Source organism: Bactrocera oleae, chromosome 6 (assembly GCF_042242935.1).
Source record: "Bactrocera oleae isolate idBacOlea1 chromosome 6, idBacOlea1, whole genome shotgun sequence".
In the NCBI taxonomy this organism is placed as follows: Eukaryota; Metazoa; Arthropoda; class Insecta; order Diptera; family Tephritidae; genus Bactrocera; species Bactrocera oleae.
Window position 1 is genome coordinate 21,266,584 of NC_091540.1, and position 25,632 is coordinate 21,292,215.

Consider the following 25,632-nt stretch of genomic DNA (forward strand, 5'->3'; position numbering starts at 1 on the left):
CGGCTTAATCGTTGTATGTCATATTGTGTAATATTTCTACACTTCATCAGCTGGTAGTGAAAAGTGAAGACTACAAAAATGCCACGAAAAAGTGGCAAAAATAAAATTAATGGTTCTTTATGTGAAAACTTTCTTTATGTTGAAACTGCAGCGTTTTGGTTTACACTGGATAAAATGATTTCCAACCACAGAAAACAAAATAATTTTATATTCACTTTTCTTCAACTTATTTTACCTGAATATCGTGGCTTCCTACCATATTTTTAATTTTAGACACTTAAACGTCAACAATAAAAAAGTAAACTGATGCAGCTGATAGAATAGCACACTCAAAAACATACCTCGCCGTGTTGTATTTGTTGTATTTCAATTTTGCATGGGAGACAACAACAATGTTGATATGACAGTCATAAAAAAATAAGACAATATGACACAATATGACCCTTATATATTTTAAATTATAAGCATGTGTTCGAAATTCATGTAAGAAGCATTTGAATATTTCATTATTTCAAAAAACCAATAATGATATCAACACATAGTATGTATGTATGTAGCTACTGCAAAACACACACCCTACACAGTATTTTTCCTATAATTTACATACATACATATGTATGTACAAAAAATAGCGAAATAACTGCAGTGTTGAACGAGGCAATATTTCAACGGCAACGATGAAGTTTTCGGTGTTGCTGTCCGACAACTGGTGATTGCCGAGAGCCCGTTCATTCTTCACTTTTCTTAAGCTAAGGAGATTAACGAATGTTTAAGCAATCATTCTTATGGTAAAGTGTTGAAACACAGCCGGCCAGCTTACAACCTCAACTCCATTTTAAATAAACCAGTTTTTGTGCCAACATGCTGGTATGCTTGGGGTCGTTGTCTTGTTAATAGACCCAATTCAGCCATCCATTTTTTCTTCAATCGAATATAACGGACCTGTACATTATAAGAAAATCACCCTTATCTTCCGGAAAACCAATCGGGGATCAAATGAAACATTTTTGGCCTTCGTACATATTCTCGGCGTCCTCGGGAACCAAATAAAACAATTTTCGTTTCGTGGGACCACAATATATTGCGCCATTTTTCAACTGGCCAATCCAGGTGCTCTTCAACGAATTGAGCTCCGACCTGCCCATGCCGGGGTTGAAGTAGTGGATTCTTTCTTGGGCTGCTACCGAAAAGTTTAGCTGTTATCAACTTTTTTTCTTATAGTGGATGCAGTAACACTAAGATTTAACTAATCTTTAATTTTTTTTTTACTTATGAAATGGCTTTTATTTAGGCAAAACCACAACTTTCCGCAACTGGGACCGCGAAAGAGATTCTTTTCGTCCTTTGTTTTCGGAATTTGGCTTCCATTTTTTGCACTCGCACTTATTTTGGCAGAACATCCGACCAAATATTCGATAAGCTTGTAAAATTTTCGTTCTACCAACAATTTTCGATCGATATTTGCAAAAACAAAAAAATATGCTTTGACAATTAAAGAACGGTGTATTCACTAAATAAGTGTTGAATCAACTGACATTAATAAAAAATTTCACATTTTAGTTCATATATTTCAAATACAGTGAAATATTCTACGAATTACTCTGAACTTTCCCTGAGAGACTATGGGTCTTAAATCGGTTTTGAGTCAGCGATTTTTAAAGCGAAGTTTATCTTTTAGGGATTATAAAAATTTCTTCGTGAGTTTTTGAGATATCCGAAAGAAATTTAATACATAAGTAGTATGTGGGTGCATTTTGATATTCTATAGATCAAATGTCGGAATTGGCCAGATCGGAAAACTATAATATATGTATGTCCAGATACGGACGATTATTCAGATTTTGATGATGAGAAAACCACACTTGCTCTCATACCAACGGTTAACAGTTATTCTGAAAGGAAAACTTGAGTGCAATAATTCCTCTATACCACAGCATCACCAAACAAGAAAAAACGTCAGCTTTTTATTGCACCGAAGCTGTAATACCATTCACAAATTCAAAAGATTCCTTACAAGAACTTGATTTTGACCAGCCAGTTTGTATGACAGCTATCGATATTGTAAAAACTGAGGGACTAGTTCGGGTATATACAGGCAGACGGACATGGCTAAATCGACTCAGCTCGCCATACTGATTTATATACATAGGTATGTACATACATACATATGTATATTGTAACAGGTAATAATATTTACAATCAAACTTAAAACTTAAGTATACATTTACCAAACTTAATTACATACATACATACATATACCCGCAATTCACAATTTATTACAAACAAAAAATATTCATACAATATTATTCATTGAGCTCAACAATATACACATGCATGTATAATAATTCATAATAGAGCTATAATTTAAGGTATCATTTAAAAGTATGCACACAAATATGCTTCAGTAATCAGATTTCTTGATAATACATTTTCTTTTATCAACTTCGTTAAAGTTAAAGGAATCCACTTTCGGCGATCATTGATTCAGAGTACTGAGTGCCTCTTGGTTGAAAATAGTAGAGTACTTCTTTTCTGCATTGATGCTACTTTCGTACCTAACGAAATCTTTTGTAAAATCGGTTTCTTCACTACTAGTATCCCAAACCACTATAGCATTTTTTCCAAATTTGGAAATAGTGCGTAAGAGATCACGTCGGGCATGAACTGCCTCTTCATTGCATTTAAATATTATTTGATATTCAAAATAACCAGGGAATACTTCTCGTCCGACTAACTTGTCAAACGTGATTAGATTATGCAACATTTCATAAATATTCTGCGGGGAAATGCAATAAGTTTTCTTTAGTAAAAGTTTTGAAGAGTTTCGTGATTGGCGTACGCGAATCATAGGTAGTGAGTGCTGTCGAAAAAGAGCAGGCAAGCTGTAAAGGCAAGAAATTAGGAGAATAGTTATTATGAAGATTACAGAATTTTTACCGAATTATAGCCAGCTGCATGAGTGTGTGATTGATGTATTGAAGATAAGCAAAGCCTCGAGAGTTCCCAGAGAAAGTAACTTTGTATCTCAGTATATATATCTCACCTATTAGCGCAGCGATTTCGGCAACCGATTCTGCAGGAATTTGCGGCGGTATGCCACTAAGAAAGATCTGAAATGGATATGCTTTTAGAATCACAATTAGCACGAAACTGTTTTTTTTTTTTTACATTACCTCGCCTGTGCATGCGTTTAGCTCGTCTTGAAGAGTGTCTGATATCGGTTTTAAACTTTTAAGATATTTAGTTCCATTTTCTTGATACGATTCATATTGTGTGGATGGAAACTCAAATGGAGAACGACGATACTGAATTAATTGTTGATCTGATACCCAACCTACTGGATTCGTTTCAGCTTTCAAATAGATATTCATTATAATTGGTTTTAAATTTCAGAATTACACTATTATTGAGAAAATAAAAAATTGGGTAAAGTTTTACTCAGAATTTTCGAGGCACTTTATGATACATATATCGAACTTCCTCATTATTCAGCGTACAATTTCTCAGAAACGTCTAAGGAATTTCTAGGGCGTTTCTTCGAATTTCTCTTGTATACTATATACTTACATACATAAAATCTGCACGTGTTTACACATATACATATACATCGTAGCTATATAAGAGCTACATAAGATGTTATCTAAATAAGTATCGATATGTGATTCATTCTTATACCCTGAACAGGGTATATTAAGTTTGGCACAAAGTTTGTAACACCCAGAAAGAAACGTGAGTGACCCTTAAAATGTATATAAAAAAACATAACGAGCTGATTCAATTTAACCATCCGTCCTCTCTCTGTCTGTCTCTATATACTCGAACTAGACCCCCAATTTTTGATACATCGATCTGACACTTTGCACACGTCCTTTCTCTCCAAAAAGCTGTTCATTTGTCGGAATTGCCAATTTTGGACCAAGTGCATGTTTGGAAGACTTTTTAATTTAACGAGATACATATCTTTAAGAGATTTGTCATGAATTATTGTCTAAGGCAATGAAGTAATCTACGAAGTAGTTGTTCAGATCGAGTCACTTTAGCATATAGCTGCCATACAAACTGACTGATTCAAATCAAGTTCTTCTAAGGAATCTTTTGTGAAGGGTATTATAGCTTCGGTCCTGGTTCGAAGTAAACGCTTTTTCTTAGTATATAAACATACACATGTACATACGTCACGGTGTTCCTAAAAATAAATTTCTAATTTCTATTTCCTAAACCCTTCCTTTCTTGGCGAAGTTATAAATTAATTTTATTCTTTTATTTTAACAAAATAAGGATTTTGTGTAGTAGCACATTAAATGAATTAAAATTTTACTTTTCATAAAATAATGTGTAGTATAGGTATAAGAAAAAAGTGATCCACCGAGAAAAGACAAACCGTCAGTTGAGCTTTTAAGGACTACCTCAATGTTCATACACATAAATACATATATACATATGCCCAATGTTATTGGCCAATATAAAACCGGGTATATGTATATGCATAAATAAAATGGGTAAGTATATAAATGTGTATATATGCTACTACAATATATTCACTTGCCTTTTTTAAAAAGAAAAAGCAATAAAATAGAGTAGACTCCGATTATGAATGATTTTAATTTAAATCCATTACGATGGATTACAGAATTTTGTGCTACTGAGTTTTATTGAAAAATCATATTTATTAAATATAAAAATTACCATAAGAAGAAAATGACTTGACACATTTAGTTTACTCTTATTTTTTCAAATAATTAGTCGGTAAAACATAAATATAATATTTTATATTATGAAGAATAAAAAGTGTTTAATAAACTGTTATTCTTACGCTATAATTGAAGGGAATTTAACGATAATTTCGGTCCAAAAGTAAATTATTTTCTTTTATCATTTGCTAAGTTTTTGGACATAATTTTAATTTTTTCTAACAAAAAAAAAGTAGCGAGAAGGAAAACCTTAAATTGCATTGCTATATTGTTGACCCCCTCGGTATTCAAAAATATCCACTTAATTTTTGCTCACTGGGATGTGTCACAAAGTCCACAAAGTAAAATTTAGTTACTTATATATTCAACGCACTGCGTTGACACTTCGACAGTATATTATAAAAGTATTTTAAAATTGTTATGTGGAAAGCGTTAGATGATTTATGTATGTATGTATGTATATGCATATGCTCACAGGGCCGTTCCGAGACAATTTACCGCCTTAAAGAAATACCAAATTCTGCGCCCCTTTTAAGCCTATGGGAACATAAAAATTTAACAAAATTTATAATTTTTGAAAATTATTCCGGTAATTTTATTAAAAAAATAACATCACTCATATTGAAAAATCTTAACATATATTATATATTTCTAAAGTTTATAATTATACAAATAATATTAAAAACAAGTTAATTATTTAAAATCAGACACTTTATTTTCAATTGATAATGTTGGCAATCCTCCCAGTCTTTCTTGACACATTGTAGAGCGTAGGTACATATGCAAATTTCAATTAGAGAAACGGCGCTCTCCACAAGTTAGCGAAGGAAATGTTAGCAACACCGGTAATTCCGTAAATGTGTATAAATATGTATCAATTCGATTGGACAAATATAATTTAAAACGTCTGGTGGTGTAATTTTATGAAAAATTTTTCTGCCAATAGCTTGTACTTCGTTAAATAAATCTGTTGCATCAATATCCATCAATCCGCCGTGAGATAATGACATTTTTAATTTTTTACGATGTTAAAAAATGGCCGTGTATGTACAAGTTTGCACCTGACCAATATTGAATAAAAATCAAAAAGTTTTAGTAACTTATTTTAACTGGTCATATCTTTCATCCATTGAAGTCACATGTTTGTATCGAAGTTGGTTCAAAATGGTTGGTTGCCATAGTCTTTTTATTATGTTTGTGCTCTTTTATCTTTAAAATAGCTTAAAATATTAATCATAAAAAGCTATAAACTGGTAATTTACTTGTAAGCAATCAATAATAATTTGTATCAAAGATGTTATGAAGTAGTTTTGTATATAAAAAACCTATTTTAGTTTTCAAAAATATTTCAATTTAAAATCAAGTTTTATTTTTCACTAAAAATATATACACATAGCAACTATAACTGTTTGATGATATTTGAAAGAATGACATATTTAAATAAGCCAAATCCGTTATAAAATTTGTGATTCGTGACATGCGCACACAGTTTATAAAAACAAACATGAAAATTTATTCCTATATATGTACATGTATTTTTATAAAATCAAGTGCCTTTCTGAAGTTTCTGAAATGGTAGAGCCTTAAACTTAATTGCAAAAATCGCTTATAAATATTGGAAACGAGGATGAAGTATATGGTGGGTTGTTGTTAGCAAAAATATGGAAAAATTCGTGTGAGTGATATGAATGTTATGAAGTAATCGTATTTGGGTGGAAGTTTGTGGTGCCAAAAGTGGTGCGCATGATTTAAAATGGTGATTTTGGCTTGTAAGACGAAGTACTTCCTGGGTTTGAAGATGAGGAACTGGAAGCATTATTCGATGAATATTGTTGCTAAATACAAGCTCACAGCATCGAGTACAAGAAGAACTCACGGAGTCTCCCAAGCAGCTATTTCAACACGTTTATAAGCTACGGGTTATATCCAAAGCAAGAAAATTGGATGTCATATAATGTGGTACCAAGAGGCGTTGAAAGATGATAGCATGTTAGAAGTGCTGCTTGAACGCTACAAAAATGTTAAAAAATGCGTCCATTCTGATAACCCTAAACCCAAAAAAAAACATATGAGAAACCTGGCAAACTAGGCAACTCAACGACAAAGCTGAATATCCATGATGCCAAGTACTCTGTATTTGGTGGGATCAGAAGGGCGTTTTGTATTAGGATCTTCTAAAGCTGGGTGAAACCATTAATGGGGAACGCTACCGACAGTAACGCATCAAGTTGAAGCTAGCGATTGCCAATAAATGCCCGGAATTTGCGACTAGATTCGAAGTAACTTATGTTGTAAGATCAGTTAAAAACTATTTAGAAAACAGCGACTGGAAAAATTTGTCTCACCCACCTTTTAGCCCAGACCTTGCCCCCACACTGGAATACGGTTTAAATCAGAACAGTACACACAAATATTCTTAAAAGAATCCTTAGAAAATACCTTTGTTGCTATTGGTATAATTAAAGCGGTCCAATATACTTACGTATGTACCCATGATTTATGATATGATTAAAATCATGGTATTGGAGAGTCCAATTGTCAAAATTGCCTCTGAAGTACTACAATAAAATTTTGAACATTGTATTCATTGCTTACTTTGTCCGGGCAGCCCCTAAGCTTAGACGTTTTAGCGATTTTAGTTTGTTAAAAGAAATGGATAATATGGAGACGTTTCAATGTCATATCCGTCAACCCATTTTTCGTCACCTGTCATCGTCGTTAACTTCGCTGAGTGATTCCTGAGCAACTTCGTATAAACAAGAAATACAAGATATGTATGTCTGTACAGGGTGGCTCACGAATCGTGCTACAAAAACAAACCGTAATAACTTTTTTGTGTGTTCATATGTACATATACATACATATGTATACTTTATAAGGTCTCCGAATTTTCCCTTTGGGTGTCACAAACTTCGTGACAAATTTAATATAGCCTGTTTAGGGTATACATAAGTATGTAAGGTCTTAAATTTATTGGTATATTGGGTATGTGAAGAAAACGTCAATCAGATAATCTAAAATCATTATATTAGAGACATGAGGTACAGAGCAAGGTTTAACATTTTTCCAAAAAATTGTATGAAGATAACTCGCAAACTGACTGACATTTTCAGGTATTCGGTATCTGGAGATTTAAAAAGTTTTGGTTCGACCTCGACTATAACCTCATTGGTGCTTGATTTATATTCTATTAAAGTGAAAAAATCATGTGGAATTTAAAATTTTGATATACATATAGGAAGTAGGCGTCGTTGTAGTCCAATTTCCCCACTTTCACAGTGTATCATAAAAACTTCAGAATAATGTTATTCACCGAATTTGGTTCGAAGTCTTTATTAGATCCTGAGATATACGATTTCACTTAAAGGTGGGCAGTGCCACGTTCATTGTCCAATTTGGACACCTGCTCCTATTTAACTCTTCCATACCATCTTGGGTGTGAAATATAATGATGCGGACGTATTTATTTAGTATATAAAAATATGCTAGAAATACATACAAGTGTATATCTTTAGCGGTTTGTGAGATATGCACATTACAACTATTAGAAATGAACCATAGCCATTAAAAAAATTTTGTTTTTAACTTTCAAACCTCAGATGCCTCTTTCTACTGAGATTCTCTGTACTGTATTACAGTTTATCCATCTTCAATACCATTTTTCTTTTGATGCTAAGTAATATGTGTAGCAGATTTTATCAAGATATCTAAATTTTTACACAAGTTACAGCTTGCACAGACACACGGACCTACAAACAGATACCAGTATTTCAACTCGCTTCTGAATATTTTTATATACATATGTGGCAACACTATAATACGCTACGGACGGGTACTTCGATAACAACCGTCAACCCTGTACTATCAGATCTCTTACATAATAGGAATGTAAAATAATAACTTTTTGGAAAAAAGTATTTTGAATGGAAATTATTAATAAAAACTTTGAAGAATATTTTCGAATATTTTGGAAGAGTTTATTGCTTTAAGGAAGGACTAAGTCCGGGTGTAACCGAACATTTCATATGTATTCTTGCAACTTGCCAGGATCAAAGCCGGGGAAATACCTTCAGGTGTTGGCAAAACTTTATATTAATAAATGTTGCGAAAGAATTCAATATTGGTTATTCGACGAAATCGTGAATAGATAACAATCAAATTTAGTATGTTATTAAATTATATTAAAGGTCATGTACTCACTTAGCTTTATATACATATCTACATTTATATAATTAACAAAGAATGTTTGTGTTCCCTTTTTGACTGTGGTGTCGTTGACATATAGGGATAGAATTTTTACTGTTGGAAAGGTGAAGACGTACTGAAGTGCACAATGTTAGTCAACGGGAACGGGAGGTAAAATGCGTTGGCACAAATTTGTCGACTATAACTACAAGCGCGAAGGTGCGTTTTCATTGGTCGATGTTATTTCTTCTTTGCGCGTCACACTCGACACGGTCGTATACAGAAGTACATTTCGTCGCTTTTCTGTATAAGTTGCAAATACTTGTATATACTTACATACATATATCGGATAATTGTGTATCGTTTACGGCGGATTTGTGGTTGCGATTTTTTCCCACTTTTAATTGTGTATGGACTTTGCGTATTGCAACAATAAATTCTGTTACAAATACATTTTTTGATTTAATTGTAATGTTTTGGTGAGTTAGAAATGTTTAGATAAATTTCAAATGCATTATGTGATAGATTTTTGAAAAAATCTCGGAAAGAATTTTATGTAGTTGGTTGAATCGACAGCACTACAATTCGAGAGATAATTTTTTCGTGTGTTTTGACTATATTGCAATACTGCCTTTATTATTGATAAGTCTATTTTTTTCTTTACTTCCAAATTGTAAACAAAATTGTGAACATAATTTGTATGTTCGGTAGGCGATATTTATTGCTAATTAATTAAAGTTTTTTTTGGAAGTGTAGTGTTGTCTTCAATAAATTGTTAGAACATTTAACACAAGGACGTTCGTTCGATACGAAATGTTTTATGGAAGTGAAGTAAAACTGTACTTTGCAAATTATGTACATGGTATTTGGTTTGCTCTTGCAGTGTAATTACATATGAAAATAACAAACTTTAATTACATAGAAATTTAACAGAGCCTTATGTTGAGGAATTTACAAAAATGTTTATGTTTCTCTTTTGGAACAGATTTAGTGAAAATATCAGCTACATTTTCTGCGGTCGAGATATATTGAATGTCAATTTCTCTGTTGTTATATTTCTCTCGTACGTAGTGGAACTTGATATCCATATGTTTGCTCCTTTTGTGGACTATTGAATTTTTAACTGCAAATTGCGAACCTTGGTTGTCCGAGAAAAATTTGGTAGCATAATTTACTACTGTTTGTTTCTTTGACTTCCACGCTACCGGACTGCTAGCACAGAAGACTGCATAGCCGCTAGAATCGGATCGTTGTGCTTTTTAGATAACGAAGTACATGCTTTGGCTAAGTGAGTCAATGATCCAATGAGACTCTGATATGTTTGTGTGTCGAAAACTTCACAGTTTTTTTTTGCACTTATTTAAGACCGTTCAACATGGCAACGGAGTTGATGTCAATTTATAATCGAACATACCCCATTCATTCAATAGCTCCTCTGTAAAGCGAAATTGATCAGGCTGAATATTTCCGCATTGAGAGCCTCACGAAATATTAATGCTTAAAAAATACTGGATTGGGCCTCGATTTATGCGTCGGATACTGCCTTCTATCAGCTTTTCTGAAAAGCATGCTACCAACATATCATCAACGTATAATACTATAATGGTGATGTTATCAGCTTTTATACGATGATATACGCAACCGTCGGTGAAACTTCTTTCAAACCCAATGCTCCGTAAAATGTCGTCGATTTTACGATTCGATTCCCGACCTGCTTGCTTTAGCCCGTACAACGCTTTTTTGAGCCTACATACTTTGTGTGGATTAGCTTTATCTACAAACATCTCCGGCTGTCGCATATAAACTTCTTATTCTATTTCCCCGTTGAGATACGCTGCCACAATATCAATGTGGTTGACGAATAAACGCTAAAAATGCCAAAATTAGCCTGAATGTAGAGTACTATGCTACTGGTAAGTAAGTATTACTATAGTCAACTTTGTCTAAATACACGACATCGCACCCAAAACCTTTCAAGTAAAAAACATATGGCTGTTTATTGAACCAGCATTCGTATGAAGTTTTCTTTAGCAGCTTTGTAGGAGAACTGTTGCTCAAGTACGTAGCTGTATTGACAGCTTCTGTCCACATTCACTGAGGCAATTTCGATTCAGCTAACATACATTTAGCCATCTCCACTAAAGTCCTATTAGCCCGATTTGCAATTCCGTTTTGCTGTTGTAAGTTGATGGTTTATATCTTTTTCTTTTATAAAATTTTGAAATTCGCCACTCAAATATTAGCGCCCATTGTCGCTGCAAATATTTTTTACTTTTTGCCCGGTTCGGTTTTCTGGCCGCGTTACACAATCGTTAAAAGCACGCAGCCTCCTCCAGACTCCTTTTTTAATAAATAGCTAGAAATATACCTGGAAAAATCTTCAATAAAGGTTATAAAATACCTTGAACTATTCTGAGACGATATACGCATCGGTCCACAAATGTCATGAATAAGTTCCAAGCAATTTTTAGTGAAAATATTTTTATTAGTTTTGAATTGATTAATCTTTATTTTACACTCCTCACAAATAACACAGGAAATTTCGTTAGTAAAATTTAATTTCATACCGCGCACAATATTTTGTTTTGATAATGTTCCCAAACCATGAAAGTTTAAATGACCAAATCGCGAGTGCCAACGTTTATTCTCTTCAAGTTAAATTGCTGTTAATACACGGTCTCTCCTTTTTTCATATTAACAAAAAATCTACCAGCACTTAATTTAGCTTCAAAATAATCTTTACCGTAGCTATCTACCACACGCTCTGTATTTTTACCAAATGTCACACAATATCAATAACTAATTTATTTGCTGACCGACAAAATATTAGAATGTAAGTAAATGATGTATTTCTACAATCGGGAAACACCGAGATCATTCTGCGTAATGTACTTTTTATGCCATTACTTTTGCTTGTGCAGACCTACCTTTGCATTCTGACCTTACATGACCGCGCCATCCACATGCATAGCATTGAATGTTTCTCTTTCGAATTGCATTGTTTCTGTAGTTGTAATTACCGCTCGTAATGCTGCTGATGCTGAAGATTTTGCCGCTGTCACCACTGTAGTTTGACCTTCCATCATTCTCGGTTCTCTCTTTTTTGTTTTTGCTGAAAACACTTTTTCAGCTCCACTACTTTCTAATAGTTCTTCTAATATTTTCACCTTCAGTTGATCTAATGAAGGTAAATAATATTAGGTAATGTAAAAAGTTCGTTCGGTTTTTTATTGATTTTTCAAAAGATGATAACTTTGTGTACATTTGTCCGATTTAAGTCAAATATGCGCCGTTTTGTTCGGAAACTTGTTGCCAACGAGATGCCAACTTCATTATACCCCTCTCGTAGAAGACTGCGTCCCTATTGCCAAAAAACTCGGAAAGCCAATTTTCACAGGCCTCTCTTGAGGCCAACTTCTCACCATTAAGCGCGTTCGCCATGGACAGGAAAAGATGGTAATCACTTGGTGCCAGGTCCGGACTATAAGGTGGGTGCATTAGAACCTTCCATCCGAGCTCCAGGAGCTTCTGGTGAGTCACCAAAGACGTGTGTGGCCTGGCGTTGTCCTGATGGAACACAATTCGGCCTCTGTTGATCAAAGATGGCCTATTCTGGATGAGTGCTCCCTTCAAGCGGTCCAGTTGTTGGCAGTAGAGGGCCGAATTGAGCGTTTGGCCATAGGGGAGCAGCTCGCAGTAGATGATTCCTTGCCAATCCCACCAAACAGCAAAATCTTCCTGGCCGTCAATCAGGTATTGGCCACCATCTGGGCCGCTTCCCCGAGCTTTGACCACGACCGTTTGCGCTTGATGTTGTCATAAGTGACCCATTTTTCATCGCCAGTCACAATCCGCTTCAGAAACGGGTCGATTTTGTTGCGATTCTGCAGCGATTTGCAGATGGAAATTCGGTCCATCATGTTTTTTCGTTAGTTCGTGTGACACCCAAACATCGAGCTCCTTTTTGAATCCAAGGTTATGCAAATGGTTCCAAACGGTTTTCTGGCTTATCTTTAGTTCCTCAGCACGTGATGATCTGTTTCCACTATTTCCATGATTTTATCGCAATTATCGAAGACAGGCCTCCCGACGCATGGTGCATCTTTGACATCGAAATTACCGGAACGGAACCTAACAAATCACTTTTGTGCTACACGTTCGTTTACAGTATCGGGCCCATAAACTAAATTAATGTTTTCAGCCGCTTTGGCTGCTTTTTCGCTTTGATCGAAGAAAAATTGTAAAATATAGCGAATTTTCTCTTTGTTGGTGTCCATCTTTGACGAGCGCTCACAACGAACTGAGTAAATCAATCGAAAAACTGTCAAAGACAAACGCGAATAAACACGTTTTCAGCGCCGTATAGTATGACATGATGCGACACGTACACTAATACTATGGACAATAACGCCATCTCTTAGATAAAAACCGAACGAACTTTTTACTTTACCTAATATCATAACAATATCAACAACAAAGCTCTCCAAATCGTCTGGCAAACTGCACAAAAACAAAACACATAGGAGATCCTTTGGTACAACAGTGTCCATTTCTTTCAGACTTTCTGAGATGCTACAAAAATTATTAATTTGAACTGCCATTGTTTCCTAATTTTTAATTTGGAATCGAAACAGACTTAAATAAATTAACTTTTCTTCATGATGTTTTTGCTCGATATATTTCTTTTAACTTAATCCATACTTCTGCAGCATGTGCACAATTTTCCACATGAAACAGTTCCGACGGTTTCAAACACAACGTAATAAGAGAATGTTAATAAATAGAGAAGGCGCAAATGTTGGCTGATCTAAAATGTAAACTATTAAAAGGGAACATCGAAAATGCGCAAATTCGAAAGTTCAATTACACCACGTCAAAAAAGTACCTTCCCCTCATGAAAATCGAACTCAACAAACTACACCACTCTAACAAGGAGTGTATGTGGCCCACAAGCTGCTTCCTCACAACATTTGCTAAAAATCAGAAATTGAAGAATTTGTCTGATTTTCCCTACAGAAAGAGAATTGGCAACCTATTAGCGATTTAAAATATTATTTTAATTTATTTTATATTATGCACTATATATGGCATTAAATTATAAAATTTATATAAAATTTCCATTGATATGCACACTGCATGTAGTACTTTTATATGTTTACTTATTATCATTATTTCATGGTTTTTCGATTTAGCCCATTTTATCTAAATACGACGCTATGAAAATACACACTAATCGGTAGTCGCAGTATTTCAAGAGAGCATAAATCAATTTTCAAAAGCAAACCACTGCAAAAAGAACAAACTAGACAACATAGCCGACCGACATTGTCGTAAAATTGTCCATTGAAACAAATTTTGTCAACTCCGCGACGATGCCCAAAATTTGGAGTCAATATGTATGCGAGCTCGTATGTATGTATATATGTTTGTCGGCATAGTTGTCATTTGGTTTTTTTCAACGTTTTGTCAGAAGTCAATTTTTTGCTCCGCCCCGTCACTGCGCGAACTCGCCGTTACTTCCATGGCGTGCCATCAGGTCAGAGGCGTTTAAACGGCGGGTTTTATCATTTTATTATATTGATTAATTTGTAATGAGAAATACTGATATCTTACGGTTTATTTACGTGATATTATAATATAAGAGTAAAAATATAAATACACGTGAATTCATACTTACTTCAATGTTTTTAAAATAAACTTGATTAATAAAAATATATCTGAAATAATTATGTGGCAGTGAGCCCCTGATCCCTCCTTGCCTGTGATCGTTCAACTTGCTTCGTTCTAGCAGTTCTCGTAAAAAGCCATTGTATAAATCTACAAGTAACTAATCCTAAGATTTTCCCTAATGCACAAGCAAAAATATCCCACTTGGTACGAGTTGCCTCGAAAATTCTACTACTAAAATCACACTTGGTACGGGTTGCCAACCAATATTCTGCTACTAAAGTCACACTTTGTACGGGTTGCCAACCAATATTCTACTACTAAAACGTCCAAATGACAGAAATCTGCTCTAGTGTGTTGCCGTGTTATGTTTTAAAATTATAACTTTAAGAATGTTTTTATTCTATATTCCAATATTTTTGGGTTGTTTTAATTCCTAAAGATTAAATTTACATAGTATTATTTAAATTATCATTCATTGTATTGAAATATTTTCCAATTTTATCAAATATATTATTGTGTAACGGTGATTTATAATATTTTGTGAATATTATTTATTACTTAGTAGATTGTTTTGATTATTGTTATTGTTCCTGAATTGTACCTCATTTTTTATATTTATTTCTTTCTTGTTCAAATCAAATAATTAATATTCATGAACCTGATTCATGTACCTGAACGACGCAAAACCGTGTCCTAAATCAGCTGATACGACCTATCTCATAAGAAAACAATGTAAATGATCAGTCACCACACCGTACGATAGGATATCCGCGAAAATTGGATTTTTTTTAGTTGGATTTTAGTTTTAAGCTTTTACAATATTAAAAATTATAACTAAAAAACTAAATATGTGAAAAATCGTGTATACAAATAGAATAATGGCAACATTGGTGCAATGAAAACAAAAGAGAACAACTGATTTCTGCGTTGCACATACGGGCATAACTTTTGACAAATTTGATTTGATACGGACGGTAAGTAAGGAAGGGAGGAATATCGGTGACTGTTTGTGCTATTAATCTTAACTCCTGCAGATGCATCCTCTGGTACAGATGACATGACTGTTTACGAATAATTCATGGTAATTAAGAGGCTTTTCATTTGCATAGCCCAGCTCTCATAATTTTCACCATTTAATTTTTCAATATGTAAAACCGATCCGCTCATTTTTATTTTCAATAAAACGATATTAATTATATCGACCTGAAGCGACTATATCGAAACACGTGATGGGTCTGGGCCCATAACTTTTGTTCGAACATTTAACACAAACACGTTCGTTCAATACGAAATGTTTTATTGAAGTAAAAAAAAAGTACATAGTATGTAAAAATAACAATAGTAAAGAGTAACAGGTGTAATACATAAGAAAGAAATTATGTACATATACATGTTACATCATCTGGTCTCTCTGTCACAGATAAAAGACCACCTGGTGCAAACATCAACTTCAATGCAGTACCAGGTAACTTAAACAATCACTATTCTTGCCTCAACGTCCAGCCCAATATTGATGCACACATCATGGCAGTTACATCTTGAGCTTTGGTTCATCCAGGTGGAGGCACAGCTTGGGTCGCAAAATATCTGGAATGACAACATCATGTACCAGGCAGTCCTCGGTACCTTGAATCCTGAAGTATTCAAGGAGGTCTCCGACATCCTCTGGGCTCCACCAGTGCAAGATAAGTATACGTATCTAAAAACTAACCTCATTAACCGTTTCATCGATTTAGTTCATCGCCAGTTGTATAAGCAGTTGACAGAGCTTGAGCTTGGAAATCGGAAGCCCAGCCAGCTTCTAAGGGAGATTAAGACCCTGGCTGCCATCAGAGCATCAGAAGAGCTTCAGAAACATGATCACGATCCCGAACTCCAAAACCATCAGGTCTCTGTTTTTATCACAGCAGATTTGGTGAGAAAGTCATCGATGGCTTCAACCCTGCACCTACAAGTCTGTTAGCAACCACGGAAACTAGCAAGGCTTTTGGCGACAGCAGTCATTATGTTCCATCCAGCAAGGAGTACCACCTGCATGTACATGACATATTATACCAGAGGTTCCTTGTTGACTCTGGCTCAGTGGTCTCTGTATTATCACAAGCTATAGTCAAGCAAAAACTGGAACTGGTCAGGCACTCCCTTTTTTTTAGAGAGGGAGAAAGTGGCGCCTTACGCAAAATTCGGGGAGGTGGGGTTGGACGTGGCTTGGTTTGCTCTTGCAGTGATGTTAATTACAAGTAATTACTATTAGTATTGTTAATAAATTGTATTTTCTATTGGTAAACTCAATGTAAATTTAATATATTGAATTGATGTGCAAAACGACAACCAGCGGATCGAAATTCTTCATATTAGGGATATGAGATTTAGACCGAGTTTTAGACAAATTCCATTCATATTCAGTGTTAAACCACTTAATTTTCAAGGAATTGTCCATTTAATTTCATTAAAATATCACATATTTTCACAAACCTGTACGATTTAAAGTCAGGTGGAAAATCAGAAATCATTATATGAATATGCTATATTAGGAGCACAGATAGGTACGGTCTGATTGCATTAATTTGCGTGATTACGGTATTCCACATACTATTAACATGCCACATACTAATAATATGCTCCCTGAGTTTCATTAAGGTACACCTACCATCACCAATATACATATATGGAGTAAAGTCAGCCGGATGTTAGAAAATCGTAATATTAGATATGTATATGGGAACTAGGTTAAGTTTTCACCCGATTTTATCCATTTTAGGCACAAAGATACATTGTTATTAGTAAAACAAGCACATAAAGTAAATCGGAAGTTCGAAAATCTTTGAATAGGGTATCTTCTAAGAGAAGCCTTCATCCAATTCAACCCATTTTTAACATACATAGTCATACTGTTATCAGAAAAGGATTTGCTCCGAATTTCAATAGCATATTTCACAGAATGGCTGATATTTTCGATAAAATGTTCGCTGTAAGAACTGCGATCCACATATTCGGTATCTGGGTGCTTGAGCAGTTGTACTTCGATTTTGAAAATTTTTGGTCATAAGGTGGTCTACTTTAAGCGCACTATTCCGACAATTTAAAAATGTGTTATATGGGAAGTAGGCGGGGTTGTAGTCCGATTTCGCCCATTTTCACATATAAAAATGTCAAGATAATATTACATACCAAATTTGGTCGATATTGGTTGAGTAGGTCCTGAGATATGAGTTGTCGGTAGTAATGCTTAACTGATTTGTTCTGAGCGAATTGCGTTATTATAGCTTGAATGGTTTGGGAGATATGTGCATTAAGTCTGATTACGCTTATCTACTAACTCGTTCTTAATTTTTTGCCAAAGAATACGAGTATAAAATTTCATTATCATTCACCGTTAGGTGAAGCAATAAACTATTATACTCTGTAGCAACATGTTGCAAGAGTGTCATAACTAAGAATTAATTGAGATACAAAATGGTAATTTGGTGAAACGGATCGCAGTAAGGGACGCTTATGGACTAAACATTTATAACAAGCGGGCGTGGCAAAACCCTCTACATGGTTAAATGCAGATATCTTCCAAACCACCTAAACTATCTCAACAAAACTTGCTGAAAAGAAGTCTTTTAATACAATGTGAGTCTTTATACAATGGAAAAAATCAAATAACTACGCGAACTCCCAATATAACGTTTATGTTGAAAATTAATAAAAGTGCGATATCTTATTGAATAAAATAGCCACAATCATTAAATTTAACAGACAGGATGGCATGAAAGGGCTTTGTAGGAGCCGGTGTAAAAATTGTACAATTTGCGTGGCACCCCCTACTTTTAGGTAAAATCCTATATCGCAGGAACTACTGGACCATTTTTAATCAAATTTGGTTACCAATCCTTTCTATCATCTGCGAAATCCGATCAAAACCATGCCTACTTCCCATGTAACAAATTTTTAAATTCCATCTGATTCTTTCACTTTACAGTATACAAATCAAACATCAATGCAGTTATTAAGGTAAAACTTTGCACAAATAGAATGTTGAAATTTCATCTAACGCCCAAAAATTGTTGAAATAGGACGGCGAAAATTTTCGATTTTTTACGATCAGTGTGCACTCAGTATGTCGTGTATGGCTTGTGTACACACAATTGTTCATTTAGAAAACAATAAATGCTACTACAATAAATCTATATCAGAATTATAAAAAGTACAATTCAATTATTCGCTTGATTCTGGAACATGTTTACTCATTGAAGGACGAACGTAAAATTGAACTGTAAGTCGTGAATGGCGAAAATACTTCACACCGCTCGAAAACATATATGTTTGTTTTAACTTTTTTTCATTTGTGAAAATTTTAAAATATCAACATTCCGTCGAAGTTTGAATGAAATTATATTATAATAGAGAAACGTCCGTGCTAGCAGTTTAACCATAAAAATATATCAATATAGGTAGGTAGTAGGTAGGTAGCTTTAGGTGACTAATATAAGAAACAAAATTAGAATTCGAATTCCGAATTTCGGCCTACAGCTCTCAAAGCAATTAGATAAAATTGCTTTTCAACGGGCTTTATCCTTTCTGAGGAAATTTTATACCTTGAATTCCATTACGAACCATATCAAGGAAACCGTTAAGCCAATGTTTTAAAAAGCAATTTAGAAGTTAAATTAGTAACTAATTTTGACCATCGTTGGACAAACTTCAGAACATCTTTATCTGATTTAAGTGTAACGTTAATATGAGGGCTAAAATGAAATTTAAATGAGAGTCCAAATTTAGTCGAGGTCTTGTCCACTTAAAATACCGAAGTGCAGAGGAAACTCTGGTAGACCGTGGAGCTCTCGGTTGAGTTGGTTCTGGATCTAGGTTCAAAAAAGCGATACGATGATAGTTATGGGATGATTTTAGAATTAGAATACGGTATATGAGCTGACTCAAGGATATCTCAGAGTGGGTGGCAAGAATGGACGTAGTAATTACCTCACATGAAACTGAACAGGTTTTATTTACTAGAAGCTTATAGGTTCCAAAAGTCCTTCTCCCTTTTATGGGTATCATTATCTAGTGCTTCGAGCTAAGAAACTCTTATGTAGACGTATATCGAGGAGAGAGCAAAGAAAACATTGTTTGCCTTATATTGCTCTAACGGAACTATTGGCAAAGAATGGAGTTTCTCAAAAAGGTTTTACTTTGGATTGTTATGTTGATCCATGTATCCATGTTAGGATTATCCATCTATGCAAAATCAAGGCTCAAGCTTCTGGGATTTTACATCTTAAGACATCCATGTGTACTAGGAAAATTGAAAAGAAAAACACCTACTACGATTTATGATGGGTTGAAGAGGTTTTGTCAATCCATGAGATCCAACTAGAACAGTGCTTATTTAGAAGGTATATTACATAATATGCGTAAAATATGTATTATTTCAAATTATTAAAGTCAATTGAAAGTTCATTAATCAGTATATTAATTACTTGGCTGTTAGAATAAACGATGCAAACTACACACCATGTAATTATTAGAAAATTATTCTCAGACATACATATGTATGTTGGTACTGAGGTTCACACATTAAGTATCTAGAAAATCTTGCAATGTTGTAGTCCGATTTCGACCACTTTTATATGGAGGTGCTACCGATATTTTCGTTGATGAATGTATGATGTAGTGCTTACGGCTAGCCGGCTCAAGGTTCTAGGCCATTGGACCCAGGCTCAACACCACTGCGTGCTCCGGCTAGATGGATCAAAAGGTAAAATAGGAACAAGAAAAACTTTTTTTCTGTAACAATCCATACACAAAAGGAATCTTCAAACTAAATGACTACAATTCAGGCTTTTAGAAATTGTTGGAATAACAGAAGGCGAAAACTAGGCTTCTGTTCTAACCAGCCAGTTCATTACTTTTTAATGAATAGCCGAGTGGCAACAAAGGCTATCTTCGAACACAAAATACTACAAATATACTTTGGGGTAGTGTTGATGTGGGACAGACTAAAAGGCTTATAATACTTTTAGTTAAGGGGAAACTAAGTTACATTGTAGGGGTCATCATAGGTCTATACCTCTATATATAATATATTGGCGACGATTATTAGAAAACTTCATTTAATATATGTAAGTTAAATGTTTTATATTTGTTGATGTTTAAAAATTTTTAAACTATACATACATTTTTTTACAAAACATGTGCATATATGAAATAAAATTATTTTCGTAGATAGTTTTTCCTTTACCAATAGGAGCCAGCAAATGGATAAGCGGCATATGAAGACCACCACGGAACAGTAGAATATGAGGAATAATAGGGCTCAGCATACGAGGGTGCCGAGAAAGCCACCGATGGTGTGGCAACAGCAAAGGAAGCGGCATAAGGGTGTGATATCAACCATTGGGGTTTTGCTGTGGTTATGGTGACAAGCGCAAGAAAGCAAATTTCGAACTATTTGAGACAAAAGTGTGTTAGGTTATGGCTTCAAATTAATTGCAAAATGTTTTATTAAACTAATATACAACAATAACTTGATACAAATAAGAATAATCACTTACATATGTATATACACTTGTTAACTTATATAATTTCAAATATCATAATCTGGGTTCAGTAAATAGGTTGGCTTTGATTTGGTTGAAATAAAAAAGCGACATTTTCGCAACTAGTGATTTTAATCGGCATATACGGGTGTGTACATAGCCCATTACCCACTCATTGCCTAATGTTCTGAATTTCATGTCCTCAAATGAATGCAAGATTTCGAGTTTTACTAGTTTCGCGTTCAGCATTATAGTATTTCTGTTTTATTGCCCCAAGCTTATAAAAAGTTATACTTCCTTTTGGCACAGTAAAATGCTAATTATTTTTTCGCAATGGTAATTAAAACAGAAAAAAAGTTAACTTCTGTTGCACCGAAACTATAATACCCTTCACATATACAAAAGATTATTTATAAGAATTTGATTTTGATCGGTCAGTTTGTATGGCAGCTATATGCTGTAGTGACTCGATCTGAACATTTTTGTGGAGTATCGCACTATTGCTTTAGACAATAAACCATACCATGAAAGAATTTCCTCAAATAAGAAAGTTGTACACGCAAGCACTTGATCGTCCAGTTTATATGGCAGCTATAGGCTATAGTGATTCGATCTGAACAATTCCTTCGAAGATTATACCATTGCTTTAGAAAATAAACCGTGCCAAATTTCGTGAATAAATCTCTTAAATGAAAAAGTTGTTTATGCAAGTATTTGATTCCGATCGTTCAGTTTGTAAGGCAGCTATGTGCTATAATCCGAACCGATTAATTTCTTTTGAGATTGCACCATTGCCTTGGACAAAAAACCATGCTAAATTTGGTGTATCTATATGCATAGGGGTCCGATATCGGCGGTTCCGACAAATAATCAGCTTCTTAGGGAGAAAAGAACGTGTGCAAAAATTTAGATCGATATCTCTAAAACTACGGGACCAGTTCGCCTATGTATGGACTGACCCACAGACAAACGTACACGTCTAAATTGACTTAGCTCGTCATGATGAATTATGTACATATATATATTTTATAGCTTCTCCAAAGTTTCCTTCTGGGTATTACAAACTTCGTGGCAATGATGAACAAAGCGATACCGATTGCTCTATATAATGATTGAGGCAATATAGAACACCACATTTTATTCAAGAAATATTTGCATTACTGTACGTTTTACGCAATCAAAGTTGTTTTCCGTCGATGCCTTAAGAAGATCTCTTGGGCATTTGAGTTTCGCACCAGGATCATACTTAATACAATATAATGTTAATTATAACATTAATTTATATTAAAACTTTAGATTTTTGAATATATTAACATATGTAGGTACATATGTATATACACACTTACACATTTAAACATTCTGTTATATTTTGCGTAGCTTTTATTTTAGACAAGAAAATTAATGTAGCAGAATTGGTGGTTGTTGAACGTTTGACAACTTTGTTAGAAATGGTCAATCTTATATTTGAAACTATCTGCCTTAGAAGAAAAGCAAACATGAAATGTTTATTGTTGAGACCGCGCTTTCACACGAATATTTTTGTTAGTCATCATCGGGAAATTGTCTTTTGGTGTTGTTTATTGCATTAGAACGGGTGAGAAGAGTATTACCCCGACATCATATATTTAGATTCTTCTACGCTTCATTTATGATGTACACGCAAATATCAAGTTTCTTTTTATAATTATTCACCATTTTCTAAAATATATCTACTATATTATGCATATTTGCTGACATATTTTCATATTATTTGCAAAAAAATCGAGCGTAATTGCAATCATGGAAAGGGTTTCAAAATGAAAATAAATGCCGAACTCCGAACTGTTACCAAAAAAAAAACATGTTGCCTAAATACGAGCGACTCGGTCTTTAATCTTTCCTCGCCGCCCCTGGCTGACTAAGTACCTTGTTTAGTAAAAAAAAATTCGTGTGTAGACACAGTATAATTGTAATTTCTATTCCAATAGTATGTACAGTGACGGTTAAATAATTTAAGTGAGAGTGAAAAACAAAATATTAAAAACCAACAGAATTATAAATACAAATTTTAGAGTTAGATAAATAAAATAATAAAATGTAGAAAAATATATCAACTAATGTAATGAGTATTAAGAATTTATTTATATATTTTGAAATTTTAAACAGAAAACTCAAATAGAAAGTAAAATAATACTTACTATTTGGGTACTCATTATAATACTTTGATTTTCACACTAATAAATGCGATTTAAATGTATAATCTTTTGCGCCTCTGACACTAATAATCCCATTCTTTATAATTTTCTCAAATTTTCGCACACTTATTATTTCATAACGCGGCTGTATATAAACACATTTGGGTATGTACTTATATGAAGCAACATTTTCCCAAAAAGGATATTGTATATAAATTATCAAATATAATATTCAAAATATCAACGTGGTAATTTTTTTGTCTACCGTAAGCCGACGTGTTCTGACTTAAATAGGTATAATAGGCACATGTACATATCATATTCTAACGTTGTGAATGCATGTATTGAAAACATAATAAACTTAACATATTTAGTTTTATGATCTAAGGCCTTGGAGAATTTTACAGATTTGTACACGACACGCGACAAGCATTACCGATTTTTATCCGTATGCATTGTACATATGTGTTCTTTCAACAAACGCGGAAGTTACATATCGCTTATACGTAAAAAGATGAATAATAAATTTCTATGTATCTACATTTACATATAATATCTGTCGTCCATCACAAGATTGTTTTTATACCTATTTACCTTTTTTTTAATATTTTATTGATATGATCAGTATTATATCGGGCATCAGGCACGACCAATCCATATAGGCAAGTTAGGCAATTGCCTAGAGCACAAGGAGACATTAAATTTTATCACTGGGTTGGTATAAGATGATTTTATAGGAACTACGTTCAAAATTAGATAGTGGGCGTAGCGCCGCCCACTTTTAGGTGAAAACCCATATATTGGGATCTGCTTAACCGATTTCAACCAAATTCGGTACATAATATTCCTCTCATATTTCTATGTTATAGTACGAAAATGGGCGAAATCGGATTACAACTACGCCTATTTCCCATATAACACCATTTTAAATCTGATTCTTTCATTTTCCACTTTACAAACCAAGCAACAATAATTGTATCGGAATAAAACTTTGAGTGAGTAATGCGTTTAAAGTGTGCCACCTTGTGACAAAAAAATTCTCTAAATCGACCCAAAACTGTTCAAGCCCCTAGGCCTAGAGTTGACTTTTTACAGAAAATATCGTTAATGTGTAAGATATATAACTGAAATTCATATAAAAAATAAAAAGTAAAACTCTCGATAATAGTATGTTTTGTGTCAAAAATGGGTTGAATCGGATCAATAAAAAATTGCTAATAATAATTCACCATTGGACGTTTGAAATAATATAGTATGTTGATAACACTTTCTGTGTCGGTAGTTAGGTTCTCTAATTAAAACTTATCAAAACCTACTTGCGCTCTACAGTGAAGTGGTACAAACTTAAAATTACAAATTAAAGACAAGAAAATATTTAAATATTTCACTTTATTGTGTGCGGTGCCACGCCCACTATCTAATTTTGAACGTGGTTTCTATAAAATCATCTTATACCATCCCAGAGAGAAAATTGAATGTCTCTGGCTTGTTTAGTGATTGATTTATCGCGCTTTGAGTAGTTTTTAACAGTACCGTTATATGGAGAGTGGGCGGGGTTGTCACCCGATTTCACCCATTTTCACACCGTCGATCGAAAGGCTAAAAACATTTGTTCCCAGTGAATTTTGTTATTGATATTATACCTTCAGTGGTATAGGAGATATGCACATTAACTGCACTGCCCCTCCCTAATGTAATCCTGTATACCAAATAAGAGTCTTGTATCTTGTTGTGGAGATTAGTTATGGCAATTTATTTGTTTTTGATGATGTCGCTTTGTGGGCGTGGCAGTGGTCCGATTACGCCCATCTGCAATATCAACTGTCTTACGGTACCAAGAGACACGTGTACCAAGTTTCATAAAGATATCTCAAACTTTACTGAAGTTACAGCTTTCAACTCGTCTCTTCTTCCTGATCATTTATATATGTATATATATCTAACTCGATTAGTTTTAGGTGCTACAAACAACCGTTAGGTGAACAAAACTATTATACTCTTTAGCAACAAGTTGCGAGAGTATAAAAATGGGTCAATATAAACGGTTTAAAGTCAAGTGGAAAGTCCGAAATTCGTGGACCGATTTCAGACATATATATCATTAGACTAGACTATATATTATATATATACGTTCACTTGTTTTTCCTAAGATATCTTACATGTTGACCGATTTATATGGCATAAAGTCAACCGGAAGTATGAAAATCTTGATATTATATTAGGTGTATGGGAGCTTGGGAAGTTGTGACCCGATTTTACCCATTTTTGACATCACTGCAATTTAGTGATATACGTCACAGATTGACCGATATTTCTAGTAAAAAGTTAGCCATGAACACGGGTACACTTATTCGACATCTGGGGGTTTGAAAGGTTATGGTCTGAATT

General features: G+C 34.1%; 1 protein-coding gene and 1 long non-coding RNA gene across 3 annotated transcripts; one reads left to right on the plus strand and one right to left on the minus strand.

Annotated features, from left to right (window-relative positions):
• Window positions 1-342: 342 nt before the first annotated feature.
• tut (tumorous testis) lies at window positions 343-22,579 on the minus strand. Of its 2 annotated transcripts, XM_070111375.1 has the most exons (4): window positions 22,417-22,579; window positions 3,174-3,352; window positions 2,938-3,110; window positions 343-2,882 (listed from the first exon to the last, which is right to left on the minus strand). In XM_070111375.1, the coding sequence occupies exons 1-4, from the start codon at window positions 22,418-22,420 to the stop codon at window positions 2,477-2,479; spliced, it is 762 nt and encodes a 253-aa protein (XP_069967476.1). In that variant the 5' UTR covers window positions 22,421-22,579; the 3' UTR covers window positions 343-2,476. The 2 variants fall into 2 exon arrangements, with proteins under 2 accessions (XP_069967476.1, XP_014093140.1); XM_014237665.3 differs by lacking the exon at window positions 22,417-22,579 and having other exon boundaries at window positions 3,174-3,673.
• Window positions 15,214-16,877, plus strand: LOC106619535 (uncharacterized). Its single transcript, XR_011396907.1, has 3 exons — window positions 15,214-15,520; window positions 15,581-15,627; window positions 15,967-16,877. It is a non-coding gene; the product is annotated as an uncharacterized lncRNA (long non-coding RNA).
• Window positions 22,580-25,632: the final 3,053 nt, after the last annotated feature.